This window comes from Palaemon carinicauda, chromosome 9 (assembly GCF_036898095.1).
Source record: "Palaemon carinicauda isolate YSFRI2023 chromosome 9, ASM3689809v2, whole genome shotgun sequence".
Taxonomy (NCBI): Eukaryota; Metazoa; Arthropoda; class Malacostraca; order Decapoda; family Palaemonidae; genus Palaemon; species Palaemon carinicauda.
In genome coordinates this window covers 116,217,772-116,238,159 of record NC_090733.1, presented here as the reverse complement: position 1 = coordinate 116,238,159, position 20,388 = coordinate 116,217,772, and the positions used below count along the sequence as shown (strand labels likewise).

General features: G+C 41.3%; 1 protein-coding gene across 2 annotated transcripts in view; it reads right to left on the bottom strand.

Annotated features, from left to right (window-relative positions):
* The window catches only part of LOC137647074 (biorientation of chromosomes in cell division protein 1-like 1), a 78,504-nt gene that overhangs the window by 7,074 nt on the left and 51,042 nt on the right, over window positions 1-20,388 (bottom strand). The window contains exon 6 of one of the 2 annotated variants that reach the window (XM_068380240.1): window positions 5,490-5,579. The exons of the other annotated variant lie outside the window; for it this stretch is intronic. Coding sequence (XP_068236341.1) covers window positions 5,490-5,579 — 90 coding nt within the window. The remainder of the gene's footprint in view (window positions 1-5,489; window positions 5,580-20,388) is intronic. 2 annotated transcript variants of the gene reach the window in all.

The window sequence follows — 20,388 nt, the reverse complement described above, 5'->3', positions numbered from 1 at the left end:
TTTTTTTCAAATTTTGCTTTATTTTCTGTTATATTTCACTCTAAAGAACAAAAATATTTTCTACATTCATTGTTTAGTAATTATAGAATAATTTTTTCAGAAATTGGTTTCATGTAATTTTCTCTAAATAATGGTAAAGAAATGACTGTATAAAAAAAAAAAAAACTATATGCATTGAAGTGACTTATTCCATAATAATTTCATGATATATAGCCGTTGAAAGATATAAAACGTTTCGTCAGTAATAATGAACTTTGTTAAACAGAAATGTAATAAAAATATCGATTTGTTTCCTTTGACACAAAAAGTATTGTATAATGTTTAATTTATAAGGTATACAATAAAAAATAGAGGGTTGGCCATGAATGTAAAGAGAGTTCTGTATGAGAAAGTGATTGTACCAACTGTGATGTATGGATCGGAGTTGTGGGGGAATGAAAGTGACGGAGAAACAGAAATTGAATGTGTTTGAGATGAAGTGTCTAAGGAGTATGGCTGGTGCATCTCAAGTAGATAGGGTTAGGAATGAAGTAGTGAGGGTGAGAACAGGTGTAAGAAATGAGTTAGCAGCTAGAGTGGATATGAATGTGTTGAGGTGGTTTGGCCAGGTTAAGAGAATGGAAAATGGCTGTCTGCTAAAGAAGGTGATGAATGTAAGAGTTGATGGGAGAAGTACAAGAGGAAGGACAAGGTTTGGGTGGATATATGGAGTGAAGGAAGCTCTGGGTGATAAGAGGATAGGTGTGAGAGAGGCAAGAGAGCGTGCTAGAAATAGGAATGAATGGCGAGTGATTGTGACGCAGTTCCGGTAGGCTCTGCTGCTTCCTCCGGTGCCTTGGAAGACCGCGGAGGTAGCAGCAGTAGGGGGATTCAGCGTTATGAAGCTTCATCTGTGGTGGATAACGGGGGAGGGTGGGCTGTGGCAACCCTAGCGGTACCAGCCAAATTCGGTTGAGTCCCTTGTCAGGCTGGGAGGAACGTAGAGAGGAGAGGTCCCCTTTTCTGTTTCATTTGTTTGATGTCGGCTAACCCCCAAAATTGGGGGAAGTGCTTTGGTATATGTATGTATATACGATAAACAAAACAACTCATGACCAAAGAAACACAGTTCATCTCCACCTTGTATTGTCTTTTTATTCTAGGACCATATTGGAGTCAGGAAGTGGAGTCAGGAAGAAACGGATCTTGTAATGTTATAATCAGCAGTGCATGGAGATATTGAAATTGTTGGGGTCTGAGCCAGTACTAGTTTGGATGGAACTACTTTTACTATAAAAATTATGAGTACCAATCTTCCTCTAAAGAAATGGAGACAGCACTGAAGCAGCTTATTGTCCCTATGGGCCTCAATCCCTTGTTAAAAGGAAGTAGAGAAAATAGCTGCTTTATAAGACAAACCTCAGAAAAAAAAATGATTTGATTTGTAGCTTAACCGCAGGCCTGGCTGTTGGCTAAAGAATAGGGAGAGAAGTGCCAGTCACTCAGACTTTCATTCCAAGATTTAAGCCATCCTTAGATGAGATGATTTCTTGTCTCAAAATAGCTTCTCATGCTACACATGTTGAGCAGCCACAAAAAAGATTCTAAGGAGTAAAAATCAAAGGACTTTTCGGTGATGTTCCTGAGGTAGAATAAGGTTAAGGTGGTCTGCTAATGCTGACCCCAGACCTTATTACCTGAGTAAATACAGCTACTAAAAGCCAAGGTAGGGGAGATATCCCTAACATCGTGAATGCTTTCCACAGTTGCATGATGAGTAATACACCCATCTGATAATTTTGCCAAGTTAAAAAATGTTCTTGGAAACTACCTTCTGTTTTCAAAGGCTCTCAGTGCCTCAAAACATGCCCAAGTTAGACTACAGAGAATGAGAATGGCATCCCACCCTGGAGACCTAAGTTTGAGGTAGGCAAGAATGTTCAAAGCTCCTCACAAGATAGAAAGCTCTCCAGAGGCAGAGAGCCATGCTGTTCAATCTGAAGATTTGGCTTAAAACTGAGTGGTAGCCTTTTAAGACATTGATAAATGCTTTCCTTGGTTTTGATGAGGCTGTGTGCTATCTACTCATGAAAAGTTCCTAGCAGAGTCCTTTTCCATGACACCAACCAATTTTCCATGGTCACAGATACTGATAATCTTCAGAGGTATTCTGACATCTCTCTAACTACAGGTCGTGGATAGTCTCCATCTGTGAAGTGGTAACTACTTCACAGATCGATGGTACTTCAGCATGTTGGGTTTGCAAAGAAGTTTGGTCCATGGGGAAAACTCTCTTAGCACCTCAACTAACAGACAGCATATTGGCATAGCTCTCAGTTTGAGGTCATAAAAAAGCCACCAGAACCATCCTGGAATTTGGAGAAACCACACTAAATTGAGCACCAAACAAATGAAAGGCATAGATGTTGAGATGATCTCAAGGGAGCTGGAAGGTGACCTTCAGGGAGATTCCTTCTATAACTGGGTGGTGAACAGGTCAACCATTGGTAAAGACCACTATTTGAAGTCTTTTAACCAGCCAAAGATGCAGTGACCACCCTGTCCTTAACCCTCATCATCAGATCAGGATGGCCCATCAATCAATCCCAGAGTACTTACATGTCTAGTAACACCACGCATATTTCCAGGAAGTTAACATGCGAATGAAGGTCATCTACTGTCCACACATCCAAGGGAACTAGGTTCTTCCCAATGCTTCCACTGAATTGTCAAAGAACAGAAGCATCTCTAGAGGAAGAGAGTTTAGCATAACTCCAATGAGAAGTTTTTGTTGTGGAGTCACAAAAAAAAATCCCTTAATTGCTAACTCAAGGGCACAGAATGACAAGGTGCATCTTTAAGGTTATCCAGTGTTGCTTAAGACACCACTGAAGTAAATCTTAGTGGAAGCACTTGTAAAACAAACTTTTCCATGTACAACAAATGACATGATAAAGCTAAGCTGTGATTTCCTTGAACTTTCTGAGGTAAATATGATTGAAAAACTCACCCTTCTGCTGAATCCATTAGCATACCCTGGTATGATTCTAGGAACATAGCAAAAGATGAGGCGACAGCCTCAATTTCAGAGCAGCTGCACCTCCAAAACTGACATGATCAGCCACAAGTCAAGATATCCCATGTTAGCAGGCAAAGGCTGACTCCAAGGTGAACACAAAAGTCAACTTCTATGGAGCTGTTGACAGCCTGAAGTACAGCTTTGTACTGATAAACAACTCCCTCGAAGACAAAAGGAGGTACTGTACCTTTAGTACAACTGATGAATGAGCAGTTTATTTGGAAATACCTATCCTTCAAATCCACTCTTTCTGATGGAGCTCAATAAAGAACATTTGGCCTCCATTGAGAAACTAGTCTAAAGGCTGAACTAGTTCAAAGGGAGAATGATGACTGGTCTAAAACCTTAAGTCAACTTTTCCACTAAAAATAGTTGATTGTACTATGTAAGCCTGGAAGAGTTTTCATTTATGACCTCCAGAGCTATCTACAACGTCACTTTCACCTCTGCCAACACGGCCACAGCTTTCTGCAACACTGGAAGGTAGGCCTGGAATTTGATCAGTTGCAAAGAAAGAGAAGAACGTGACAGTACTTTAAACTTTCCTATCCACGAAAACGAAGGGATGGCATCAGTTCCCTTAAGTCCAAGACGACTTGAAGAAAACTGCAAGGTGGATAAAGGAGTTCCAACCATCAGTTCTCCTTTTCTCCACTGCTTCCTCAACCTTATTCTGCAGAAGAGCAAGGAAAATAACGGCATTGATCTATTCCTGAGTGAAAAACTTTTGCAGCAACCTTCCTTGAAAAGAGGGACTGGGGTCACCCGTTCTTACTTCTGGTCTTCTATTTCCCTTCATCACTTCCAGGGGAAAGAGGGCTGTATTTTGCACTTTCCTGACTGTCAACAAGATCTGACAATTCCTAACACCAATTATCATCAGATGTCCATCTCCAAAACACCATCCAGTCTTCTGAAGAAGCTAACTCAGTACTGTACTTGCAAAGTCAGTAGTTGTGATCAACCAAAGGGAGGCCACAGCTACTGACTCAGTGTTCCCTAATTTACAGAGAGAAAAGTATGTGTTTTCTGCTCTAAATCTCTCCTGGGGAAGATTCTTAGTAAGCCCAGAAACTGATGACGAGTGAACCTGAAAGGGTGATGCCTTGCTCAGCTCTGGAAAGCAGACACTGCTTTCATGGCAGAATTGGAGGCAGGAGCTTCTTAGATTAAATGAAGGTATGTAAATTGTCTGACCAGGAGATCATTGAATTCCCATTCCCAAAAAATCAACTAGTAAGCCCCTATCTTGCCAGTCTAAAGAACAGATTCCCCTTCTAAAGGGTCTAATATTATATATGAATGAGTTTAATATTCTCTAAAAAGTGTTTCTCCAGCTTAACTTGGATGGGTTCTGAGGGCCCTGTAATGTCAGGCCCCAACATATCCTGTACTACTTGAGAAGACTTAGCCCTTAGAAGGGGAAATACACAAAAGGTAACAGTGGTGAATGCTTCATGTCACACAATATGCACATTTGATGTCAAGAACCAATGCAGTATAAGCGCACACTTGTGAGCTAATGTGGGGGAAGATCACAAACAATTTTGACCCTAACAAATAAACTAGGCAATTCTTTCAGTTCATTTGAGGTTGGACTAAAAGAATATCCAAGAAAGTATCCACATACACAATCAGGCATACAAAAAAGGAAGAGGTACCAAACACAGTATTCTCCACCCAAGGGAAGAGTGCACCTCATACTATACTTCCCAGCAATACTCAGATGAATGTCACAGTGGGGATCATTCCAGGGAATAAGCGCATATATACCAAGCGCAAACTCGAAGGACGTCAGCGATCTTCAAATTTCAGGAAGCAAAAGGAGAAAGGCGATTATGAGCAAGCTCTCAAGCAACCCTATCAAACCATCTGTGTTTGTACATGTGTACATGAATACCACTGTCACCCCAGAGGGACTTATGTAAATTTTATTAAATGTTCTTTGTAGCCTTTCTCACCCCAGCAGCACTGCTTTCTATCTGCCTTTTTCATCCCTTTCCTTCAATCTCTCTTTGTTTGGTTGACAAACTACTTTAACTTAACTTTTATTTTGCATTGGATAAAAAAATTGTTTTGAGAGAGCCCTATAAGTGTTGGAATATGACTCGGTGAACTAGTTTTAAAAATTCTTATTACACAACATTCTATGGAAGCTTAAAATGCTACTTCATTACCTTCTGACTTGTTCAAAGAGTATGGGCATTTGTGAATGATGATAGATATAATAATAATAAAAATATTAAATCTTACACTCACTTTTCATCATCAACCCCTGCTACTACTACCACTATTACTGATGCTGATGCTGCTGCTGCTGCTACTACAACTACAACTACTACTACTACCCTTTACTAGAGAAACAAAATATCCTCAGGCAGCAACCATGACTCAAGATAATCCCAGCAATACTGAAGTGAATTTCACTTACCTCTACTCTTCAATTTCCCTTCATCGGCTGACGAATCACTTGCAGGGGAAAGAGGGCTGTAATTTGCAATTTTCTGACTGTAGTCCAGATCTGACAATTCCAAAGAAGGTAAGCTTTATTTGAGTGGTATAATTAATCCTGTAGAAAATAAATCTTGCATTTGGAACTATATACTTTGAAATATGCATGCTAGATTCTAACCCAACTCATAATTCAATAACATGAAAATAAATTTAAGCATGACAAATTCTTTATGAAGTGGGTTACTTCTAACTTGAATTTGTAAAAGAAAAGGCACAGAATACATGCAAATGATATGTGCAATGATCAAAAGAAGAATTTTTCATTCCATTTCTTATTTTCTATAATCGTTATCACACATACAGTAGTCTACAGAAGATTACCAACACCAAAGTACAATACACCCTAACCTTTTACCAAATACTCAGCATACATTTATGTATGGCTTGACTCTTTTCTTACTACTTCTCAAAAATTCTTTGTTTAATATTATCACTACTATTACCATGATTATTATTATTATTATAATTATTTTTACAACCTGAACTCCCAGTTGGAGAGGCAGATTACACATACAACAAATCCAAGAGGTTCAATAGGGAATGCAGTCTACTAAGGAAAAAGTGAAGTAAATCTTAAGCTACAAAAGAGAAATTAATGAAAAAAAAATCAAGATATACAGTAATTAGATAGTAAAATAAACAAGATAAATACCAGATAAACTATGGAACAAAACTTATGTTAACCTACTCAGCAGCAAAGCATTTGCAAAAAGTTTGAACTTAAGCAGTTTGAATAATTAAACTGCATGATTAAACGGTCACTCAACTATTTGTTCTCAATGTGAATAAACTTCTAGAATACTGTGAGGCATTGAGCCTCATACAAGAAAATGGAAGACTTTTTAGATTCATAATACAGCTGATCTATATGATAGCTGGTAAAGTCTGAGATCTGAATACTGTACAACTGATGGTCAAAATTATTAATCCTATAGAACAAGCACAATAGCTAATACCCAAAATCTAATATCAAGATCAGAATAAGGCATTTAATAAACCACAAGCTCTTTTCCAACAACATAAGATGAAAGTTAGGTGCAGACGACCAAAACAGAGAATGATAACCAAATAAGAGAGAAAACATATTTCCTCTGGATAGTAATCTCTCAAAAACCCTAGATAAACTCTTAAAATATACAACAATACTCAGGATTTCAAACTGGTTTACAAAAGATGATAGCGATAGAAATGGAGAAACATACCACATATAAAAGAAAAAATGGAGAAATTTAAGGCAGTATTGTGAAAAACTTCAAAATGAAGAGAATAAAAATAAATTGGAATATGTTGGCATAACAGAGAGACCAATAGAGAATATAGCAGCTAAAGGGATGAAAAGGGCCCTAAGGATAATGATATATTGAGAAGTCAAAGGACCATCTGGAATAACGAGTGACTTATCAAGATCAGCAGTATAACCTATCATCCACAAGCTTACTAGAGAACAGTACTGTACAGTATATGAAAACCTCGTAAAGGAATACACAGAATCAAAAGTGTCTTACTGTAATGGTATAAGTCAAAGAGAGTGCAGGGCAGTGTGAAAATTACATGGAAATAAAACTTTCTGAACATGACACAAAAATATTAGAAAACATGCTAGAATAAAGTTAGAGAGACACTGTAAAGATCAATAAATGTCAGTTTGGCTTCAGCCTTGACGGATAAACAACAGAGGCAGTCTCTTTAATGAGAAATTTGTCCAATACCATGAAAAGAAGGAAAGATTATACAAAATACTGGTAGATATTGAAAAAGAACTTGACAGTGTGTTGAGGTAGGTAATTAAATTGGTCTTACAAAGGTAGGGGCATACTAAAAAGACTAATCAAGTTAGTGATGTTACCCAACAATTACACTAGCTCTAGGTGAAGGCAGTGGTAGGGTATCAGAAAACTTACAGATGAAGGATGGAGTTCATTAGTGCTAAGTCCTTTGCTGCTTATCAGAGTACAGACCAATAACTAAGTATAAAGGAGTGCAACAAAGGGAGGGGGAATTGGGAACTGCTTTATGGTAATGACCTAGGGGGTAATGGCAGAATCCAAGGAAGAATTGGTGGACACATTTTAGGGCCCAGCTGATATGCCAATATATGGGGGTATAGGACGAAAAACACAAAATCCTGTAAAAATTCACTGAGCTTCGTATGGCAATGGAAAATACATACATACATATACAAAGGCACTTCCCCCAATTTTGGGGGTAGCCAACATCAAACAAATAAAAAAAAAAAGGGGGGGGACCTCTCCTCTCTACATTCCTCCCAGCCTGACAAGGGACTCAACCGAGTTCGGCTGGTACTGTTAGGGTGCAACAGCCCACCCTCCCCCGTTATCCACCACAGATGAAGCTTCATAACGCTGAATCCCCTACTGCTTCTACCTCTGCGGTCATCCAAGGTACCGGAGGAAGCAGCAGGGCCTACCGGAAGTGCGTCACAATCGCTCGCCATTCATTCCTACAGTGATACCTCTACATACGATCTTAATTCGTTCCAGAAACTACTTCGTATGTTAAAACGATCGTATGTTGGAACAAATATTCCCATAAGAATACATGGTAATTGATTTAATTCGTTCCTCAGCCTAAAAACCCATAATAAATCCTTAATAAATGGCTACACATAATTACACGTGACATTAATACAATAACTGTATAATAAATACATATTACAAACCAAAAAAAAGAAAAATAATAATGAAATAATAAATAAAAAACGGGTTGTAATGTAACACTTTACCTTAGCGACAGGTCAGCGCAGGTGTAGGGACTTCTACGCAGGAGGAGACGGAAGATCAGCGAGGAGGTAGGGACGGTGACTTTGTATGATAACGTGTACGATAACTTACACTACTACGTGAACTTTAACTTAACTTAGCTTATTTTTTTTTTTCATTTTTATAATTTTATATTTTTTTTTTACATTTTTTCTTTTCTTATTTTTAATTTTCATCACTTTCACTCGATTCGGTCTTCCTTTGCTTTGCTTCACTTTCTTTCTTTTCATCATGATCACTAGACCGTTTTAAAGATTTTTCAAAGAAACTATCGAGTGAAAGTTGCTTTGTACGGCTTTTGAGGATTTTTCTAAAATGCGTTAAGCAAACATCATCGAACTGCGCAACAACACGGCAAACCTGAAGTTTCTGTGGGTGATGCTTGTCGATGAAATCAACAACGTGTTGATGATATGCCAACATCTGTTTTATTTCCGCCGTACCTAAGATTTCGCCTACCTCCTCGATCTCCTCCGACTCGCTCAACTGCGCTTGGAACTCATCATGCTGCATGGCTTGCAGCTCCTTGAGTTCCTCGGTGGTAAGATCTTTGTGATGCTCATCGACGAGTTCGGTGATGTCATCATCCACCTCCAGACCCATGGACTTGCCAAGGGATACAATCTCTTTGACGTCTTCCTCGGCGGCAAGCACAGGTTCATTCTCGGGGCCAAAACCTTCAAAATCTCTGGGAGCAACAGCATCAGGCCAAAGCTTCTTCCAAGCGGAATTCAGGGTCCGACGAGTTACTCCCTCCCAAGCCTGATCAATGATCTTTAAGCAGTGCACGATATTGAAGTGGCTCCTCCAAAATTCACGCAAAGTTAAGTTGGTGCTTTGCGTGACATTAAAGCACTACTTAAATAAGTGCTTGGTGTACAGCTTCTTAAAATTAGAGATGACTTGCTGGTCCATGGGCTGGAGGATAGGGGTGGTATTCGGTGGAAGATACAACACCTTGATGAATTTGTATTCGTCAATGATATCATCTTCGAGTCCGGGGGGGGAGCGGGTGCATTGTCCAAACAAAGCAAGCACTTCAAAGGCAAATTCCTCTCCTGAAGATACTTCTTGACAGCAGGGCCGAAAACTACGTTTACCCATTCCACAAAGATATGCCTAGTAACCCAAGCCTTAGAATTAGAACGCCATAGAACATGTAGCAGGTCGTTATTAATTCTATGTGCTTTAAATGCCCTAGGGTTTTTCGGAATGGTAAACTAACAAAGGCTTAATTTTGCAGTCCCCGCTGGCATTGGCACAAAGCGCAAGAGTCAACCGATCCTTCATTGGCTTATGTCCAGGCAATTTCTTCTCTTCAGCGGTAATGTACGTTCGACTAGGCATCTTTTTCCAAAACAGACCGGTTTCATCACAGTTGAAAACCTGCTGCTCTACGTAACCTTCCTCCGCCACGATGCTTTCGAACTTTTTAACAAAGTCTTAGCAGCCTTCGTGTCCAAACTCGAAGCTTCTCCATGACGAACAACTGAATGAATCCCGGTCCGTTTCCTAAATTTCTCGAACCAATCCCAAGACGCCTTGAATTTCTCCGTCGTAGGATCGGCTGAACTCTCCCCCGCTACTCCCCAAGAGCGTGCCGCCTTCAAGTCACTGTAGATAGCGCTGGCCTTCTCACAAATGATCGTTTCCGTGATCGTATCGCCAACAATCTCCTTGTCCTTTATCCAGATCAACAAAAGGCGTTCCATCTCTTCCACAGTAGGGCTACGACATTTAGAAATAATAGTGATCCCCTTCGAAGGTTTCACTGATTTATTGGCCGACTTCTGTTTTATGATCGTCGAGATCGTAGACATATTCCCGCCATATTGTTTAGCCAGAACGCTAACACGTACACCTCGCTCATGCTTTTCTATGATTTCCTGCTTTAATTCTAATGAAAGCATAGACTTCCTCTTTTTCTCACCACTGCTACTACTTCCTGAACCGAAACTAAGCTTTTTAGGACCCATGATTGCGGAACACAGAAAACAACACGTGAAAAGGCAAGATAAAAAACTGTTAAAACTGAGCAAATAGAGGACAACCACACGATGTGCACGCGATGAAAGGACTGGTCAAGGTGACGCTCGATTGGCGTCCCTCCGATGTGCTGCCGTCTAGCGGCGTCAACAACAAACTACGCTGGACGCTTTCGAGAAAATTCCACGGGTAAGCGTATAATTTACGTCGTATGTTGGAGCAACACTTCGTTGACAGAAATTTGGTCGAATTTAATTCGTATGTTGGAAAATTCGTATGTTAGGACAATCGTATGTAGAGGTTCCACTGTATTTCTAGCACGCTCTCTTGCCTCTCTCACATCTATTCTCCTATCACCCAGAGCTTTCTTCACTCCATCCATCCATCCAAACCTTGCCCTTCCTCTTGTACTTCTCCCATCAACTCTTGCATTCATCACCTTCTTTAGCAGACAGCCATTTTCCATTCTCTCAACATGGCCAAACCACCTCAACACATTCATATCCACTCTAGCTGCTAACTCATTTCTTACACCCGTTCTCACCCTCACTACTTCGTTCCTAACACTATCTACTTGAGATACACCAGCCATACTCCTTAGACACTTCATCTCAAACACATTCAATTTCTGTCTTTATGTCACTTTCATTCCCCACAACTCCGATACATATACATCACAGTTGGTACAATCACTTTCTCATACAGAAGTCTTTTTACATTCATGCCCAACCCTCTATTTTTTACTACTCCTTAACTTCCCCCTACACTTTGCATCCTTCATTCACTCTCTAACGTACATCAGCTTCCACTCCACCATTTGCTGCAACAACAGACCCCAAGTACTTAAATTGATCCACCTCCTCAAGTAACTCTCCATTCAACATGAAATTTAACCTCACACCACCTTCCCTTCTTGTACATCTCATAACCTTACTCTTACCCACATTAACTCTCAACTTCCTTCTCTCACACACCCTTCCAAATTCTGTCACTAATCGGACAAGCTTCTCTTTCTCATCTGCAACCAGTACAGTATCATCCGCAAACAACAACTGATTTACCTCCCATTCATGGTCATTCTTGTCTACCAGTTTCAATCCTCATCCAAGCACTCGAGCATTCACCTTTCTCACCAATCTATCAACATAAAAGTTAAACAACCATGGCGACATCACACATCCCTGTCTCAGCCCCAATCGCTCACTTCATTTCCTATCCTAACACATGCTTTACTACCTTTGTAGAAACTTTTCACTGCTTGCAACAACCTTCCACCAACTCTATATAACGTCATCACATTTCACATTGCTTCCCTATCAACCCTATTATACGCTTTCTCCAGATCCATAAACACAACATACACCTTCTTACCTTTTGCTAAATATTTCTTGCATATCTGGCTAATTTGATTCATACAACCCCTACCTCTTCTAAAACCACCCTGTACTTCTAAGATTGCATTCTCTGTTTTATTCTTAATCCTATTAATCAGTACTCTACCATACACTTTTCCAACTACACTCAACAAACTAATACCCCTTGAATTACAACCCTCATGCACATCTCCCTTACCCTTATATAGTGGTACAATACACGCACAAACCCAATCTACTGGTACCATTGACAATACAAAACACATATTAAACAATCTCACCAACCATTCAAGTACAGTCACACCCCCTTCCTTCAACATCTCAGCTCTCACACCATCCATACCAGATGCTTTTCCTACTCTCGTTTCATCTAGTGCTCTCCTCACTTCCTCTCTTGTAATCTCTTTCTCATTCTCATCTCCCATCACCGGCACCTGAACACCTGCAACAGCAATTATATCTGCCTCTGTATTATCCTTAACATTCAGTAAACTTTCAAAATATTCCACCCACCTTTTCCTTGCCTCCTTTCCTTTTAACAACCTTCCATTTTCATCTTTCACCGTCTCTTCAATTCTTGAACCAGCCTTCCTTACTCTCTTCACTTCTTTCCAAAACTTCTTATTCTCTTCATATGAAGAACCCAATCCCTGACCCCACCTCAGGTCAGCTGCCCTCTTTGCCTCACTTACCTTGCGCTTTACTTCCACATTTTTCTCTCTATATCTTTCATACTTCTCTACACTATTACTCTGCAGCCATTCTTCAAAAGCCCTCTTCTTTTTCTCTTCAATTTTTACCTTCACTCCTTCAATCCACCATTCACTGCCCTTCCTCATGCTGCCTCCAACAAACTTCTTGCCACACACATCACTTGCAATCCCAACAAAATTTTCTTTTACTAACTTCCACTCCTTTAAATTACCAGTTTCTCTTACTTTCACTTCGTCATATGCCATTTTCAGCCTTTCTTGATATTTAATTTTTACCCCCCCGGGTTTTATTAGCTCTTCAACCCTCACTAGCTCCCTTTTACATCCACCTACTCTATTCCCCCACTCTTTTGCTACAACTAATTTTCCTTCCACCAAAAAATGATCAGACATACCGTTAGCCATACCCCTAAACGCATGCACGTCTTTCAATCTTCCAAACATTCCTTTAGTTATCAACACATAATCCATTAACGGCCTTTCTACCACTCTTCCATTTGCCACTCTTACCCGTGTATACTTGTTTTTATCTTGATTTTTGAAAAAGTTAGAACTTATCACCATCTCTTGCTCAACACACATAACTACCAGTCTCCCACCACTCTCATTTTCACCTGGTATGACATACAGTACTTCCCAATGACACCTTCTACCTCTCCTGCATTTAAGTCACCCATGACAACTATATAATTCCTTCTACCCAGTCCTTCTACACACCTAGTTAATTCATTCCAGAACTCATTCCGCTCTTCTTCACTTTTCTCACAACCTGGCCCATACACACTGACAAAAGCCCAACATTCCCTACCCAACCTAACCCTTACCCACATTAACCTAGATGATATTTCCTTCCATTCCACTACTTTTCCTGTCATCCATTCACTCAGCAATAAAGCCACACCTTCTCTTGTGTATGAAAAATTATATTTTCATTAATAAAATAAATTTTTGAACATACTTACCCGGTAGTTATATATCTAGCTTACGTCCCCGACGTCAACGGCAGAAAATTCGAAACTCGTGCCAACCGCCAGTTGGATAGCCAGGTGTACCACCCCTGCACCCTAGCGAGGTACCTGGGAACCATTCCAGTGACCCTCATATATTCCATGCCTCTAGTCTCTTAGAGGGGAGGAGGGTGGGACTAAAATTATATATAACTACTGGGTAAGTATGTTCAAAAATTTATTTTATTAATGAAAATATCATTTTTAAACAAGACTTACCCAGTAGTTATATATATTGCTGATTAACACCTTTGGTGGAGGGTTAGAGACAGCTAGCATATCTGGAATTCTACTTAAGAATTAATTAAAACAAACTTAAGGGTTCGTACCTGATAAGGAAGCGGATTTCAATGATACTCTGCCTCATTATGTCTGCTAGCCTTATGAGATCCAGCGATCCTCCCAGGGGGCTGAAGATCTCGAAGAGACTGTCAAACCGGTGTCAAAACCTCATCATGACAGAACCTCCTCCAATAACCAGTTCCGGGTGCTCTCAAGGAACAAATTTGACCACCTGACAAAATCAATGATTGTGGAAGACTGACACAATCTCCACAAACAACCATAAAAAACAATTAAAAGAACCAAGAGAAGAAAAGGTTATTGGGATTATGGGAACATAGTGGTGGATCCTTCACCCACTATTGCACTCGCTGCTACAAATGGACCCAGAGTGTAACAGTCCTCGTAACAAGTCTGAACACCTTTCAAATAATATGATGCGAACACAGATTTGCTCCTCCAGAAGGTTGTGTCCATTATGCTCTGTAGAGATCTGTTCTGCCTGAATGCTGCCGACATTGCCACCGCTCTGACTTCATGAGTCTTGACCTTTAAAAGCCCCAGGTCTGATTCATTACAATGAATATGAGCTTCCTTAATCAAAAGCCTGACAAAATATGACAAGGCATTTTAGACATCTGTAAAGAGGGCTTTTTGACTGAACACCACAAAGATTCAGACTTTCCTCGTAAATCTTTTGTAGCATCTCAGAGCTCTTACTGGGCATAAGACTCTTTCTACCTCTTCTCCAACCAGATCCGTAAGATTTGGAATCTCGAATGCTTTGGGCCAAGGCGTTCATTTTTGGCAAGAAAGCCTAATTGTAAGGAACAGACAGCTTTACCATCACGAAATCCAACGTTTTTGCTAAACGCATGAATTTCACTCACTCTTTTGGCTGTTGCAAGACTGACCAAAAATAAAGTCTTCATAGTAAGGTCTTTCAAAGAAGTTGAAACCAGTGGCTCAAACCTGTCGCTCATAAGATACTTCTAAACAATATCCAAATTCCAGGCTGGAGAATCTTGGTTCTGTTGTTTTGAAGTCTCGAAAGACTTGAGAAGTTCTTGCAGATCCTTTTTGCTAGAAAGGTCAAGGTTTCTATGCCTAAACACAGTAGCTAACATACTCCTATAGCCTTTAATAGTAGAGGAGGAGAAATTGCACTTCCTTCGAAGATATAGCAGGAAATCCGCAATTTAAGCTACAGAGATACTAGATGAGGAAAGAGAGTTGATTTTACACCACTCTCTAAAAACCTGCCACTTAGATTGATAGACTTTGATAGTCGAAGTCCTTCTTGCTCTTGCAATAGCTTGAGCTGCCTCCTTCAAAAAGCCTCTAGATCTAGCGAGTCTTTCGATAGTCTGAAGGCAGTCAGCTGAAGAGCGTGGAGATTTTGATGTAATCTTTCCAAGTGGGGTTGTCTGAGTAGATCTACTCTTAATGGAAGAATTCTTGGGGTGTCTATTACCCATTCCAGTACCTCTGTGAACCATTCTCTTGATGGCCAATAGGGAGCCACTAGGGTCATCCTGGTTCCTTTGGATGTCACAAATTTCTGTACTACTTTGTACAGGATCTTGTAAGGTGGGAAGGCGTACAGATCCAGATTGGACCAGTCCAACAGAAAAATGTCTATGTGGACTGCTTCTGGAACTGGAACAGGGGAGCAATACGCCTCTAACCTCTTCGAGGTTGCGAAAAGATCTATGCATGGGCGTTCCCAAAGACGCCACAGGCTCTTGCACACATGAAGGTTGAGGGTCCACTCTGTTGGAAGGATCTGATTTCGTCTGCTGAGGCTGTCTGCCATTACGTTTTTCTCCCCTTGAATGAATCTTGTCAAAAGTATAACGTTCCTCTCTCTTGCCCACACCAGGAGATTCTTTGACGTCTCGTACAGAGATATCGAGTGTGTTCCCCCTTGCTTTGAGATGTACGCCAATGCTGTCGTGTTGTCTGCATTGACCTGAACCACTTTGTTGGTGACTAAATTCCTCGAAACTTTTGAGGGCTAAAAGAACTGCCAACAACTCCTTGTGGTTTATATGCAAGGATTCTTGGGTCTCTGACCATAGTTCTGAGACTTCAACTTGTTTAGGGTTGCTCCCCATCCTGTGTCCGAGGCGTCGGAGCATAACACAAGGTCTGGGCTCTTTATTGATAAGTCGAGACCTTCCTGGAACTTGTTTGGTTCTTCCCACCACCGAAGGCAGTCTTTGATGGGGTTTGTGATAGGAATGGACATCGTTTCTAAATCCCTCTCCTTGTCCCAATGGCTGTTGAGATGAAACTGGAGAGGACGAAGATTCAGTCTTCCTAGTGGAACAAATTGTTCCAAGGAGGAGAGGGTTCCTACAAGACTCATCCATTTCCTTGCTGAACATACTTTCTTGCTTTGAAACGATCTTAGTTTCAACTTGGCTTGCTCTATCCTTAAGGGAGACGGAAAAGCCCGAAAAATCTGACTCCGTATCGTCATCCCCAAATATAAAATCTCTTGAGATGGAACCAAGAGAGACTTTTCCTTGTTTTCAAGGAGACCCAGTTCTTTCGCAAGGTCCAAGGATGTCTGAATGTCCTTCAGGCAGTGATCGTAAGAGTGCGCTCTAAGAAGTCAGTCGTCGAGATACAGGGAGGCTCTTATGCCCTTTGAATGGAGGATCTTTGCCACATTCAGCATGAGCTTCGTAAAGATCTGAGGTGCTGTGCAAAGGCCGAAGCATAGGGCTCTGAATTGGAAGACATCTCCCATGAAAACGAACCTTAGGTAGGGTCTGAAGCTCGGATGGATAGGGATGTGGAAGTAGGCGTCCTGAAGGTCTAATGAGACCATCCAGTCGCTCCTCCTTTCTGCTGCCAGCAATGACTTCGAAGTTTCCATGGAGAACTTCGTTTTCATGATGAACTTGTTCAGCGCACTCACGTCAAGAACTGGACACCATCCCCTCGAGTTCTTGGGTACCAGGAATAGACTGTTGTAGAAACCCGGTGAACAAATATCCTGTACCTTCTCTATGGCTCCCTTTTCTAACATAAGAGACACTTGGTTCGATAGAGGTTGTCTCTTTGCCTCCTCTCTGTATCTGGGAGAGAGATCCACAGGAACTAAGACCAGAGGAGGGCTCCCTAGAAAGGGGATCTTGTAACCCTCCTTCAAGATCTGGATAGACCACTGATCTGTTCCTCTCTTCTCCCACGCTTGCCAGAATTTAAGTAGTCTGGCACCTACTGCCTGAAGGCGAAAGCAGTCAGCCACTGTTTTGCCCTGCTCTGAAGCCTCATCTCTTACTCCTTCTAGCATCAGGTCTGGAACTACCCCGGCTGGAAGATCTCCCTCGAAAGGGCTGGGAAAACTTGGGAAAAGTTTCTTCCTTAGGCTTGCGACTAGTAAAAGAGGGAGGAAGAGCCTTTCTAGCAGTCTTGAAGACAAGATCTTGAGTAGCCTTTTGAGCTAAGGCTGCAGATATCTCCCTGATAAGTTCTTGTGGGAACAGCAATGGAGAAAGAGGCACATACAAAAGCTCAGACTTCTGGAAGGGAGTAACCCCCGGCGAAAGAAAAGAGCAAAGTTGATCTCTTTTCTTAAGAATGCCTGCAGAAAATAGAGCTGCAAGTTCATTAGAACCATCCCTCAAAGCTTTGTCCATGCACGACATCAAATGGACCAGGGCATAGGTATCCCCCTTTTTAAAAGTCTCAACTTTTTTACCCAAAGCCCCAAGTGTCCAGTCTAAAAAGTTAAAAACTTCAAAGGCTCGAAAAATTCCCTTGAGAAGGTGGACTATCTCTGAAGTAGACCAAAAAATCTTGGTCTTTCTCATGGCCGACCGACGAGGAGCGTCTACGAGGCTTCAGAAATCTCCCTGGGCAAAGGCAGGAATCCCCAAGCCGAGAACTTCTCCTGTCTCGTACCAGATACTCGACCTCGAAGCCAGTCTAGCTGGAGGAAAGGAAAAAGCTGTCTTTCCTAAGGCTTTCTTAGACTGTACAGTAACCAGTCACCCATCAATTTAAGAGCTCTCTTAGACGAGCGCGATAATACCATCTTAGTAAAGCGGGCTTTCTTAGAGGCTTTCCCAAGAGTAAACTCAAGAGGCAAACGCGGAGCCACAGGCACAAAAAAAGTCTGAAATCTCTTCCGTAAAAACTTTCATTAGTTTCTTCAGATCAGCAGAATAACGGAAAGAAACTGAGTCCTCGTCTTCTGAAACATCATCGAACTCCATAGGAGAGAGCTGGCCTTCTACTTCCTTCTCTTGCAACGTTCCTTCGGGAGCAGTAGGGTTAAGAGCAGTTTCTTTTTCAGAAATATCCTGAGTGCCAACAGCAATAGAAATAGGCTCATTGCGAATAGAATCAGGCGGCAGAGTCGTTTGCGGCTCATCCGAACGCTCACGATCAGCTCGATTGGAGACAAGAAGTTCCTGTACATGAACTGTATCGATGTCTTGAAAAGAATGAGCCTCATCATCGTAATCCAAACTAACTTCCGAAATATGATAAGGGATAGGACGTTCAGGATCATATTCGGAAAAACGCTTGCCATCAGCTCCTGACAAGCGTTCGGTACTACGATCCGCTTGTTGTTCAACGACTCGTTCAACTGTTATCCTTCCGGAAACACGACCTGAAGGACGTTCACTAAAATAATTGGCGGAGAGAGAAACTTCCTGAATTATAGGACGTTTGGCAGCCTGTTTGTAAGGATGTTCGGTAGCCTGTTTGTAAGGAAGTTCGGCAGCCTGTTCTGAAGGAGGATCAGCAGCCTGTTTTGTAGGAAGTCCAGGATCCTGTATCGAAGGACGCTCGAAAGACTTTTCCAAAGAACGAACATTAGCCTGTTTAACAGGACGTTCGGTAACACGTTTGCAAGGACGTTCAATAACCTGTTTAACAGGACGTCCAACGTCTTTCTTAGAAGAACGCACGAGCACACTGTCTGAAAGAAGGAACTCCTCACTCTTGAAAGAACGTTCGCATTCAATAAAAGAACTGTCGACTGCGGACTTGGGAGAACGATCACGATCACTTCCTAAAGGACGTTCATAACGGCTAGCAGGAATCTTAGATCCCCGATTACGAGGGCGTTCGAGAACACGTCCTAGTTCGCTGTTCCAATCACGACCAAAACTGTCACGTGTGCTGATATGAGGTTTGTTGCTACGCTGGTATGATTGCATAAAGGACGAGAGCCTGCTTTGCATGACTTGAAGTATGACAAAGCTAGGATCCGAACGTTGTGAAATCGGTGATGAAATCACAACGTTCTCCTTATCGCTAAATGGAACAGAGCGCCTAGAGGGCGAAAACCAGTCTGAAGGCTGCTTAGGAGCTTGGAATGAGGTTAAGCCTGGTCCTGAGTGCACAGAAGGATCCTTGGAAACGTCCAGCGTTCTATAAGGATGTTTTATTGGGGGACTTTCAAATGGCTCTGGAGTATCCCAGTGACTACATCCAGGTTTTGAACTAGCAGGACGCCGATAGGCCTTATCATAGGTCCTCTTAAGAGGTCTGGAAGCAAGCTTCCAGCCTCTTTTAGGCAAGGGGTCATCCGAAGACGACGAAAAACACAACCTCACCTTTTCAATGGTGAGGGCGAACGTCCTGGTAGGCGCCCACAGGTACGTTCGAGGGGATGTCTGCTCGTTTGTTAAAGCCTCTCGTCTACTTTCGCCTTTCGACATTCCTTCTCCCAGGGGTTGGGGATCTTGGAAGAAGTCTAGGACTAGGAGGACGACAGACACGAGCAGGCGCACCCTCCACTGCATTTAACTTCACTGCACTTGCACTTGCACTTTCACCTTTTAATTGTTGCACATCGGACATCAACTGTGTCCTGTCCGCAGCCAAAGATTCAACTTTAGTGCCAAGAGCTTGAATCACCACTAACATATCTTTTAGTGAAGGTTCATTAGCAATTGCAATAGTGGGATCGGGATCTACCACTACAGGTGAAGGAATAAGATTAATGACATGGGAAGAGGAAATATCTCTAGATGAGTGAGAAGAACTACGCCTCAATCTATCCATTTTGAGTTTACGTCTGTATCTATCAAACTCAATCCATTTATGCTCTGCCAGTAAAACACATTCATCACAGTGATCACCTAAATCACACTCTTTACCTCTACATGCAACACAGAGAGAATGGGGGTCAAGAGAGGCTTTAACCATTCGGGTCTTACACCCACTAGTCACACATAACCTAAAAGTTATAGGGGGGGTGGCCATTTTGAAATTTTAAAGAGAATTCAGACAAGCAAAGGTCAAAAGTCTTCTAATCCAAACAAAATCAAGAAATATCCAAAGCGAGATCAATAACAAGCGGGAGTCAATAACCTAAGATTTGTACTTCACCCCAAAAAAAAACGATCAGTAATGACAGAGTAGAATTCACATGCGGCGACGGCAGGGAATATGAGGGTCACTGGAATGGTTCCCAGGTACAGTGAACCCTCGCTACTTCGTGGTTCAACCATCGCGGATTCACCACTTCGCGGATTTTTTCCATAACCCATATATATACAGTAACATATATATATACAGTAACATATATATATATATATATATATATATATATATATATATATATATATATATATATATATATATATATATATATATATATATATATATATATACAGTAACATATATATATATATATATATA